The sequence below is a fragment of the Anopheles funestus genome, chromosome 2RL (genome assembly GCF_943734845.2).
Source record: "Anopheles funestus chromosome 2RL, idAnoFuneDA-416_04, whole genome shotgun sequence".
Lineage (NCBI taxonomy): Eukaryota > Metazoa > Arthropoda > Insecta > Diptera > Culicidae > Anopheles > Anopheles funestus.
In genome coordinates, this window is record NC_064598.1 from 57,080,191 (window position 1) to 57,092,723 (window position 12,533).

The 12,533-nt window shown below is 39.9% G+C and overlaps 1 protein-coding gene across 1 annotated transcript; it reads left to right on the plus strand.

Moving 5' to 3' along the window:
* Positions 1-6,167: 6,167 nt before the first annotated feature.
* On the plus strand, positions 6,168-7,428 carry LOC125760976 (uncharacterized). Its single transcript, XM_049421656.1, has 2 exons — positions 6,168-7,158; positions 7,233-7,428. Exons 1-2 carry the CDS (start codon positions 6,190-6,192, stop codon positions 7,236-7,238), a joined length of 975 nt encoding a protein of 324 aa, XP_049277613.1. The 5' UTR covers positions 6,168-6,189; the 3' UTR covers positions 7,239-7,428.
* Positions 7,429-12,533: the final 5,105 nt, after the last annotated feature.

Sequence of the window (12,533 nt, forward strand, 5' to 3'; positions counted from 1 at the left end):
GCATACCCGGGTATTCCATACATTTTGTATGGAGAATGACGTTTCTGTTCTTTTTCTTTTCGGATTTAAAATTTCAAATGGATCGTTAGTATTATCGTTTCTAAAAAATATAATAAATGATAATCTTTAATTATAATTATATTATTATTATTATAGTATGTTCACACAAGAATCACAATAGTGGTATAAACCGACAGTTTGCTGGTTTCGTCAACCCTATCCGCAGAAATGAGTGACTTTTGATAGAAATGTGCGAAAGAGATAGCAAACTCACCAACTTCGATTGTCAAATATGATTCAATCTATGGCGAGGGGTCAGATGATGGGTGAGGGGCGTAGAGAAACGTCTGCCATATTTAAATTTGACACGAAGAACGAACCAAAACAACAACAAGAAGCGCGAAACGTAACGAAATTCTGCGAAATACATACAATAGAAAAAAAAACGTGGTATCGGTCGATGTGTTGCTAACATCACACTAGATAAACGAAAGAAATACAAATCGATTGTGTTTATACGCTAGACGGACCAGTCACTTATTTTGCTTAACTTGTGCTAATTAACATTTATTTTGTTTTAGGTTAACGATAAATCATGGAAAAAGCTAAACGAGCAAAGATCAGCCAACTCAAATACCGAATGGGTAAAACGATTTGGTCTGAAATGGAAAAGGAATGGGAGTCAAAAAACAACTCTGCAACAGTGACAAGCCAGGAAATTCAAGGTAAGCTTTGTTAATTTTTATCAGTGGAATAGTGAATAGATTGTGTGTAAATGATTTTGCCACTAGAGAAGCATTATCAGCAATTGATTCTATTAGTTTATAGCAATTATAAGCCGACTGTTCATAGATTGGCCAATTAACATATTGCTGATTGTGTTTTGTTTGGATATTGCTGGATTAAGCCTGAAAACTGTTTGTAGTCGATGTGTAGTTCGAACTGTTGATATGTATATATATATATATATATATATATATATATATATATATATATATATATATATATATATATATATATATATATATATATATATATATATATATATATATATATATATATATATGTGAGATAAAGGGAATACGAGCGGTACAGATAAGTTTATTATAAGGAACAGTATTGTGTGATGTGAAGTGACACGCGCGAATGCCTGGCTTCGACTGACTTTCTCGCCTCCTAGCTGTCATTCTTGCTGTCATTTGACCGGGGGGTAGCCCTGTCCTACACGGCCTTTCCTGAAATCACTTCCGACCCGGAAGTGTCCACGACTTCATACAACTTCCCGCTGTTATCGTCTTCCTAGGCCCTTCCGCTTCCTCATCTAGCTTCTTCACTTCGTATCGATCGTTCTCTAAAACACTCGATATTTCGTACGGTCCGTAAAATCGCGGTTTAAACTTTTGACCAACCCCATACTGCGTTTTCGGGATTGCCACCAGATCTCCGATAAGATACTGCTTCACTGGTCTTCTACGCAGATTGTAGTACTTTCGGTTTTCTTCTTGCAATCTTTCGATATTTTGCTTCGCCGTTATACGTAGCTCATTTCGTCCGTTCGTAAAGTCATCTTGGATCTCGCGTGATAACAGATCATGAAGTACAGCATCTTCTTTCGTACGCATTTTCACACCCGTCATCAATTCGAAAGGAGTCGTGTTGATACTTCTCTGCCAGCTGTTATTCAAACACTTTTGCACCCGAGATACGTGTTTAAACCATTCTTCCGGTTTTTCCATGGATAGCTTTGTCAGCATCGGGATGATGATACGATGGACACGCTCGACTTGTCCGTTTCCACGTGGAATTCCAGTAGCTATCGTATGATGCTCAACGCCTTCGTTTTCACAAAATCGCGTGAAGTGTCCTGACGTGAAGGCTGATCCACGGTCGCTGATAATTCGTCTGGGATTACCAAATGTACTGCTGATCACCTGTAGCTTCTTAACGACCTCTTCTGCAGTTGTCGATTTCGTTGTAAACAACCACACAAACTTTGTAAATGCGTCGATCACTGTAAGAATATAGCCATATGACTTCTTCGTTGATGGCATCGGTCCTAGATGGTCGACGTGTAACGTATCCAACGGTACATCACCTTTTGGAATGGGTTGCAGTTCACCTTCAGGCTTGCCTCTCTTCTTTTCGCCGATAATACACGGCACACAGGTGTCAATGTAATACTTGATCTTCTCATCTACAGCTTCAATGTAATAATCCGCGTTAATTCGTTCTTTGGTTTTTCGGACTCCAAAATGTCCTTGCTCGTGAGCAGATCTTATAATCTCAAATTCCATAGACTTAGGCACATAAAGTCGTCGTTTATCCCCGTCGCCTTCGTAAATAATACCATTATTGATAGTGAATCTGTCAATAGGATCTTTTCGCTCGAACGCCGCTATGATAAACTTCGCTCGGTCATCCTCTTTCTGTGCTGCTCGGATCTTCGCAACAATAGGAGTTGAAACGATCATAATATCAGCCCTAGACAGTGCGTCGACGTGCGGCATCTTTTCCCCTGGACGATGTTCCATATCATAGTCGAATTCGGATAAAGCTAAAACGTACTTCGCAATACGTGCGTTTAACTTCTTCTTCTTAACCGAATCTTTAAAAGCCATGCAATCGGTAACGATCTTAAACCTGCGTCCTAATAGGTAGCATCGGAACTTTCGTACGGATTCTACTACTGCCAGTGCTTCTAGCTCGAACGAATGGTAGTTCTTTTCAGCACTACTCGTAAGACGACTAAAATAGTAGCAGGGATGAAGTCTGTCATCATCATTTGCACGCTGCATTAGAATCCCAGCAATCGCCGCCTTACTGGCATCTGTATGCACCTCAACGTCTCCGTCAGCTCGGAATATTCGCAGTACTGGGTAAGCTGAAAGAATACTCTTAAGAAGTTGGAAAGAACTCACCGCTTCGTCGTTCATTTGAATGAATCGATCCTTCTTCAATAACTCCGATAAAGGACGAGCGATACCAGCGAACGATGGCACGAACTTCCTAAAATAGCTTGCTAACCCGTAGAATCGTTGCAATTGCTTCACGGTCGTCGGTTGAGGAAACTGCTTCAATTTTTCAATCTTCGCCGGTGCCGGTTCTATCTTACCGTCGTAAATCGTGTACCCGAGGTATTCTACACGTCGTTGCAGAAATACGCACTTCTTCCAGTTGAACATTAGTCCCGCCTTTGCAGCCACTTCTAGTACACGTTTCATCGCCGTCAGTCCGTCTTCTTCAGTTTTCGATGGAATAATTATGTCGTCAACAAAAGCTAAAACTGTTCCATCTCGGATGAATGTTCTAAGCACGTCGTTGATGAACCTGCCAAATCCGCTTCCACTGATACACAACCCGAATGGTGCGCGTAAGAATTCGTACAGACCAGTATCCGCTACAAAAGCCGTATACTTTCTACTACTTTCATTCACTGGTACATGAAAATAAGAATTCTTTAAATCGAGAGTGGTGTAAACTCGAGCTTCGGCCAGCTGATCGACTTGTTCTTCGACAATCGGCATCGGATATTTATCCCGAACAATCTTCTTATTAAGCTCGCGGTAGTCAACACAAACGCGGTACGAGCCATCCTTCTTCGGAACCACAACTATAGGGCTTGCGTACTCACTCTGAGATGGTTGTATGACCCCTTCATTAAGCCATTCATCAATCTGCTTTCGAACCACTGCCTTTTCAAGCTGAGCTAATCGTCGGGGGTTCTCACAAACAACGTTGGAATCGTTGAGGGTAATCGTCAGCTGATTTTTGTTCGATACGTTTTTCTGCGGCTCATATTCTTCTATCAGGCGAATCACTTCATCTCGATGCCTGTAAGGAACCACTATTTCTTCTTGATCAACATATTCTGTTATACGCCGTATCCACTTTGTTTCCGTAGCCGTATCGTCTTCATCCTGGATTATCTTTTTTATACTCACACCTTGAGGAGTAATAGCATAATCAACCGTAGTGAGAAATTCCATCCCGATCAACAATTGTGAATCGATAGCATTGTGTGGCACAATGTAAAAGAGAATATCGAAAATCTCTCCATCGATCGTTGCAGATAGCGTTGTTTTACCACACACTGAGCTTACGCCGCCACCGTAACCTCGTAGCTTCATGTTCGACTCATGCGCCTGAATATGGTGACAATTGAGCTGATTCCATAAATCCATCCTCATCAATGAAATGTCGCTACCCGTATCTACAACTGCTGAGATTTTCCGTCCGAATAATTGTACCTGTACACTAAGCTTTTCACTGACAGCTACTTTCAGTACGTTGACTTGTGCCTTATTCTCTTTTTTTATCGTTTTTTCCGTCTTTAAACAATCTTTCGAAACATGTCCGAACTCATTACAACGAAAACATTTCGGCCCATCGTTTTTCTTAGGACACTCAGAAACAACATGCGTGGTGTCACCACAATTGAAACATTTACGTTTCAATTCACCTTTGTTTTTAGCCTCAAAACGTTGCTTGTCCTTCTTCCCGTCATTGCTTTCATCTGGTCTTATTTTTTTGGCAACCTTAGCGTTCTTCGTAGCTTTCTCAAAAATTTTAAGCTTTTCCTTTAATCGTTGTATTGTGTTCGCTTCATATAACGTGGAGCGATGAAACTCATCGTCAGTAACACCATCCACAATATATTCACAAATACTTGGTTCGTCTAAATCAATCGGCAAAGCAATACGTTGCATCTCATAAATATAGTCAAGCATCGTTTCTGATGATTTCTTCTTTCGGCTTGCCAACGTTCGATGAATGTCGCTAGCGCGAACAAGAGGAGCAAACTCTTTAATTAATGCTTTCTTCAAAATGCTGTACTTGCTTGCATCTCGCAGAGAGAAAACAAAACGCCTTGCCGTATCCGTCAGCTTCTTCCGACACATGATAAGCATTTGCTCATTATTCCACCGAGCAGATTTTGAAATCATCTCGAGCTGTTTTAACCACAGTCTTACATTTTCGCCTTCTTTAGCACCAAATGTGTCGATGCTTTCTTCCATATCACGGAACGAATACACCCTTGATGTTCCGGAGAAATTCCGCCTTTTCGTCATTGGAGTGGAACGGCTTCTCATCGCCGTTTGGAACAATACCTCATCGTCATCGCTGTCATCATCGTCGGTATGTGAGTAGTCGTTCTCACTAACACTATCATCATCGTGCCTTTCGTCGTCGTGATTTAAGGATGTTGCGCGCGCGCCGCCATCTTCTCGATCGCCGTTTTCATCGTTGTGTGTGTGTGAGTCGTCGTTCTCGCGCACACCATCGTTATGCAGCAGCACAGCGTCCTTTTCATCTTCGTCATGCGGTTCACGATTTTGATGATAATTTTCGTCATTTTCATCGGTCGCAGCCATCGTCGTATGATGTAAAATCCTTTTGGCCATATCGCGCTTTCCGCCAGTCGTCACTAAACCGAGATCTTCACACTTGCGAGCGAGACCGATCTTCGTAAGGTTTTCGCACAATTCTTCGATCGTCGTCATCTTTTCACCGTTGCTCAACGTTTACTGTAGCTTATCCTGTTTTGCTCGTTCCCGGACGAGCCCCCATGTGAGATAAAGGGAATACGAGCGGTACAGATAAGTTTATTATAAGGAACAGTATTGTGTGATGTGAAGTGACACGCGCGAATGCCTGGCTTCGACTGACTTTCTCGCCTCCTAGCTGTCATTCTTGCTGTCATTTGACCGGGGGGTAGCCCTGTCCTACATATATATATATATATATATATATATATATATATATATATATATATATATATATTGTAGATAGTTAGGAATTTAAATATAATAAGATGTCATACCATACTCTAATTATCTTAACTGTCAAAAAGAAATGTCAGAACAATAAACGGTCAACGCGGTCATTCGTGATTGTAAGCTCGTGCAAAGCACACCTTCCGTTATAGTTTTCAGTTTTTACAATTCAGAAGTGGGATAAGAACCCATATTTGGAAATATGCCGACGAAGGACGAAATTTTGTGTGCTTTGGCTGCCGCCAACATTGAAGTGTCCCCGACGGCAACCATTTCACAGCTCCGTCGCATGTACGAGGAGAATGTAGTGAAAGCAGATGAGTGTACAGAGTACAATGGGATCTCTTCGCAAGAAAACACGTGCATCGGTGACGCCATAATCTTAGCCGAAGCTTCGACGACGGTCGACACAAAGATGGCGGAATACACGCGAAACGGTGTTTGTAAAGACGACGCCATTGAAAAAACCATAGTTCACGAGAAAATCAGTGAAGCCAGCCTTCGTGCCGAAATAATAGCCCTACAGGAAAAAATTAAGGCAATGGAGCTACGACATCCCAATACGGACGGAAAATTGGCGCATCCCGAAGAAGTAAAATACCTAATACCGGAATTTTCCGACGGCCTTGGTATCAACCAGTGCTTGAAAACTATTCGGCATAATAGTGAAATTTACAGCTGGCAAGACAGAACGAAATTGCTGTACGCAAGCGGTCGACTAACCGGAGCGGCTCGGGAATGGTTTGATGGTTTCCGCAACACAATAAAAACGTTCGATGAGTTCGCCGAAGAAATAAAAAAGGCATTTCCTGACCAAGCTAACGAAGCTCTGATACATAGTCAGCTAGCGTCGGTGTCTAGGAAGCCAAGTGAATCGTACAATAGCTATGTGTATCGTGTGAATGCACTTGGGAAAAAAGGCAGAGTGAGCGAGGAGGCCATAATCACATACGCCATCAAAGGGCTGTCTCGTGACCCAATCTACAACTGCTTAATCACAAGAGATTACAGTGATATCTATGAGCTAATAGATTTCATCAAACGTCGCGAAACGCATTTTCTGATACGCAAAACCCAAGATACTCGAAACCCATCCTCCTACAGTGCGAATGCTTCGAAGACGAACACAGGCAAAGAGATGGCGACAGAGCGAAACGGACAGAGATGTTACAACTGTTCGGATTTTGGGCATCATGCATCGCAATGTACAAAACCACGTCGTACTCCAGGTTCCTGTTTTAAATGCGGAAGCACAACTCATATCATCCGCAATTGTCCCGAGATCACCAAACATTCACCAACAGTAGCTGCAGTTCAGGATAATGAGGAAGTTGGAGATTTTGAAAAGGATGGAAATATTGTTAAGCTAGATCCCTTCCAAGAGGTGAGTGTTGCTTTTCCAAAGACCAAAGTTTGTGGCACATGGTTTAAGACAACCTGTCTTTTTAATTCCAACAGTTCTAGGAGTTTTATCAATGAGAGCATCATTCCGGGACAACAATTTGGTATTCCTCAACCGAGTAGATTCCGTGGAATAGGAAACATACAACTAGAAATTCTTGGAAAAATTGAACTACGTATACGCTTTTGAAATGAAATCTTCAATCATATTTTTATTATCTTACCTAAAAATTCCATGTCATTACCCTTGCTAATAGGGAGAGATTTATTATCTGAACTTTTCATTTTTCTTGCTCAATTTCGTAAAACTAATACCATTCCTGAACTGATGAAATTAAATGTGAATAAAACTTTGAATACAATAAAGCCGGTTGTTTTCCAAAAGCTTCAAACTTTGGGTCTATTGCATGATTCGATCAAGAAACCAGTTGGGGTACATAAGGGATTTGTAATGTCTGATTCTAAGAATGCTACAAACTCCGATCTAATTCCAAAACAATGCGATCACGGAAAACAATTTATTGAAACTTTCACTGAAATGTGCGCTATAGACCTTGTAAATGAAACAAGCGTTATAAATATAGGAGAACATTTATCTAAAGGACAACACAGCGATATGAAGTCAATAATATTTAATAATTACGAAAAATTACCCAGAAAAACAAGTTGTGCCAACAACTCACAAAATGCGAATAAGCCTTACTCATAATACCCCTATATTCACAAAACCTAGACGTCTTTCATTTGGCGAAAGGAACAAAGTTAAAGAAATCGTGAAGGAGTTATTGGAAGCTAGTATAGTAAGACCAAGTAACTCACCTTATGCCTCTGCACTTGTTCTAGTTAGGAAGAAAAATGGTGAAATTAGAAAATGCGTCGACTATCGACCATTGAACAAAGTTACTCTCCGAGATAACTACCCACTGCCGCTCATAGAGTCGTGTTTGGAACATTTGGGAAATAAAAAGTGTTTTACCCTTCTGGATTTAAAGAGCGGTTTTCACCAATTGCAGATGCACGAGGATTCGATTAAGTATACGGCGTTTGTTACTCCAGATGGGCGTATGAGTATACTCGTATGCCCTTTGGGTTAAAAAATGCACCTGCCGAGTTTCAGCGTTTTATAAATACAATATTAAGGAAATTTATTGAAGAAGGAAAATAAGTTGTATATATCGACGATATACTAATCGCATCTAAGGATTTTGGTGAGCACCTACAACTGGTCGGAGAAGTGCTACGTACCCTAAGCGAAAATAAGTTAAAACTCCGGCTTGATAAATGTAAGTTTGCTTATGATGAGTTAGACTATTTAGCGTATAAAATTAACTCTTCAGGTATATGTCCTAGTGACCAACATGTTAAAATTAATAAAACTTACCCTTTTCCGCGTAACGTGAAAGAAGTTCAATAATGCTTGGGATTATTTTCTTTTTTCCGTAGATTTGTACCTAATTTTTCCGCCATAGCTAAACCTTTAACAAATCTTTTAAAAAATAATGTTTTATTTAATTTTGACGATAATTGCAAAAGGGCATTCGTAACTCTTAAAGATAAACTAATAGTGGCTCCAGTACTTGCTGTATATGACCCGGAACGCGAAACAGAGCTTCATTGTGACGCCAGTGCTTCAGCTTTTGGTTCAGTACTTTTACAAAAACAGAATGATGGCAAATTTCACCCAATTTCGTATTTTTCAAAGACCACTTCTACTGAAGAAGCCAAACTACACAGCTATGAGCTCGAAACACTTGCGGTGATTTATGCCCTCAAACGGTTTCACGCATATGTTCATGGCATCCCTATAAAGATTTTAACAGACTGCAACTCTTTAGTGGAGACATTGAAAAATAGGAACGCATCCGCTAAAATAGCGCGTTGGTCACTTTTCTTAGAGAATTATGATTATACAATCCAACACCGTCCGGGGACAGCAATGAGCCATGTAGATGCCTTGAGTAGATTAGAACTTGCAGCTGCAATTGATGATGTTGATATCGACTTCCAAATACGCGTTGCCCAAGCTAGAGATCCTACTATATAAGCGTTGAAAAGAGAATTAGAAACGAACAACGTTGAAGGTTACGAGTTGCAAGATGATATTGTATATAAACTTTCCACTTCAAACAGATTAAAACTATACGTACCTACGGAAATGATAAATAATCTTATTCGTTAAATTCACGAACAAATAGGACACCTTGGAGTCGACAAATGTTGTACTCAAATTGATAAACATTACTGGTTCCCCAATAGAAAAACACGGATAACAAACGTCATAAATAATTGTTTAAAGTGCGTTCTTTATACCGCTCCTGCTAGAACTAACAATAGAAACCTGCACAGTATCCAAAAAGAACCCTACCCTTTTCACACATTACATATTGATCATTTTGGACCACTGCCCACATCAACCTTGAAGAAAAAGTATTTACTTGTAGTAATAGATGCATTTACCAAATTCGTCAAACTATATCCAACTTCTTCCACTAGCACCCGCGAAGTATGCAATGCCTTGAAACAATATTTTTCCTACTACAGTCGCCCCAAAAGAATAGTGAGCGTTCGTGGTACGTGTTTTACTTCGGCTGCATTTTCCAATTTTCTATCGTGTCGAGGAATTACTCACGTGTTAAATGCCACGGGATCGCCACAAGCTAATGGCCAAGTAGAAAGAGTGAACCGAGTAATTCGCCCTGTATTAAGCAAATTATCAAATCAAACCGATCATTCTGATTGGGTGCTTCAATTGCTATACACGGAGTACGCACTTAACAATACAATTCACTCTTCAACTCGGTTTTCCCCGGCTATGTTGCTTTTTGGCGTAGATCAGCGAGGTCCTGCAGTAGACCACTTAACCGAATAACTGGATGATAAAAACAAAGTACCCTCAGAGCTAGAAGCGATACGCGCTGAAGCTTCTTCTAATATTTTAAAATCGCAAAAAACCAATGAAAAACAGCATGCCAAAAACTACCGTCCAGCTACAGAATTCAAAGAAGGAGAGTTTGTAGTGATAAAAAATATAGATAACACAGTCAACTCTAACAAAAAGCTTATCGCCAGATACAAGGGTCCATACGTAATTCACAAACGCTTACCTAACGATAGATATGTAATTAGGGATATTGACGGGATTCAAATTACGCAGATACCTTATGACGGAGTTTTGGAATCAGACAAATTAAGAAGGTGGATTGTGCCCCTTGCTGGCGATTGATCGAGTTATAATACGCAACACTTGGGAAATTAAAACACAAAATTGAGGACAATTTGGGGTCAGGACGGCCGAGCTGTAGATAGTTAGGAATTTAAATATAATAAGATGTCATACCATACTCTAATTATCTTAACTGTCAAAAAGAAATGTCAGAACAATAAACGGTCAACGCGGTCATTCGTGATTGTAAGCTCGTGCGAAGCACACCTTCCGTTATAGTTTTCAGTTTTTACAATATATATATATATATATATATATATATATATATATATATATATATATATATATATATATATATATATATATATATATATATATATATATAATTACGCGGGTCGTCCCGTAATTATTATAAAAAAAAACTTTTTATTATAATTGTTAAGACTCCGCATGAGCCTATCACCAACGTCTACGAGATACAATTGAGAAATAAGCCACTGTTTGTTCCTAACCTCTGCCTTATATAGCCCTAGCCGATGATTCTATCTACTATGCTATCAGTTGAGGGGGAACTACGATATATCCGCATTCCACGATGGCGGCTTCCGTTGGGGTGATCGCGATGTTGGGGGAGACTTCTAGCTTCTACGGATGTCTCTGCATTCCACAATCCTTTAGGGTTGATCGCGATGTTGGGGGAGACTTGCAGCTTCTACGGATGTCTCTGCATTCCACAATCCTTTAGGGGTGATCGCGATGTTGGGGGAGACTTGTAGCTTCTGCGGATGTCTCTGCATTCCACGACGGTTTCTTCCTGTAGGGTGATCGCGATGTTGAGGGAGTTCTGTTATCGCGGATGTAGCTGCATTCCACACACTATCCCTCTCGATATGCGAAGGTCTTTCCAAGGAGGGGCTCACGGTGTTGGGGTCGATCGATAGTGCTGGTGACTAATGATACCCAATCATGTAACTCCTCCGGGGGTAGATTAAAGTTCGTCCTCGGACTTTTGGCTTGGTTTGGAGGTCTCTTTGCGTGATCTTCTGAAGATCGCTGATTCTATTGTTATATTAGTGTACTTTTTTGTTTTTATGTACACTATTATAACGATCATCAGAATTGCTATCGTTATAGACATTCCGCCGAATATGCTGAATGTAATTTTCAAATGCGAAAACTGCTTTAGTTCTATGTGTTCCAAATATTTTCTATTGGTTATCGTGTTATTATGGATTTTGTTGATGTTGGGCTCCTTCATAATAACATTTAGTTTCAGCTTTAGATTCGGTAATGCGCCCTGCATTTCTTTTACACCATTGATAGTTTCTTGGAATGTGAATGTATGATTGTTGATTATTACTGTGCAATTATTAAAAGTGAGAATGAAATTTCCACTAAGTATTCGATCATGCGGTCCGCAATTTGATTTTACTTCTGCATTTTTTGCGTTGTTTATCAGGATCTTGTTTATCGATATGAGGTTGATTGACGTAGAATAGTCTTCTATTGCGTTGCAATTACTTTCTCTTCCTTCTATCATTGATGTCAAACAAGTATCTCTGAATGGTTTGAGGTATTCACCTAATTGCACTTTATCGAATGGCTTCAGTGTTTCGAACATTTCACTTCCTTTTTTAACGATGTATTTTGGTGTATTGATTATCGTTAAATTTTTAAATGTGAGTGATTCGATCTGGAAAATTGTACACACGTCTTCGACTTTGGGAATCTCCAGTATGTATAGCAACATCTTCTTGTTCACTGCTATTTTAGGTATCGCGTAGTTCATTGATTCTTGAGGGGAACTAGTTCTTATACCTTGGTTGGTGATTATTGTCTCAATTGCAAGTATTTCGTTAATCGTTAGTAACTTGCTGTTTATTAGCTGAACGCGTGTCTTCAGGATAGCATCTTCTATATCTTCTAGAATTCTTTGCGTCGTATCCATATAAATAAGCAAAGTAATCGCATCTATTTCTTGTAACAATAGTTTGTCTTTCGTTGTATGTTTGTCGATAAGCGCGTTGATTGTTATAGTCAATTCTGCGATTTTAGTGTTAATAATATTATTAACGTTGATTTGTGCATTGTTCTCGTTGATTAGATCGTTCAACGTTCTGTTAATAATACGAAGATCTACGGCGTCCGGTGATCCAGCGAGCCATTTCCAAGTTGTCCCTAAAGCGTCCCATCGT

Coding starts and splice junctions, on each gene's coding strand:
- LOC125760976 (XM_049421656.1), top strand. CDS start 6,190: ATGGCGGAATACACGCGAAACGGTGTTTGTAAAGACGACGCCATTGAA.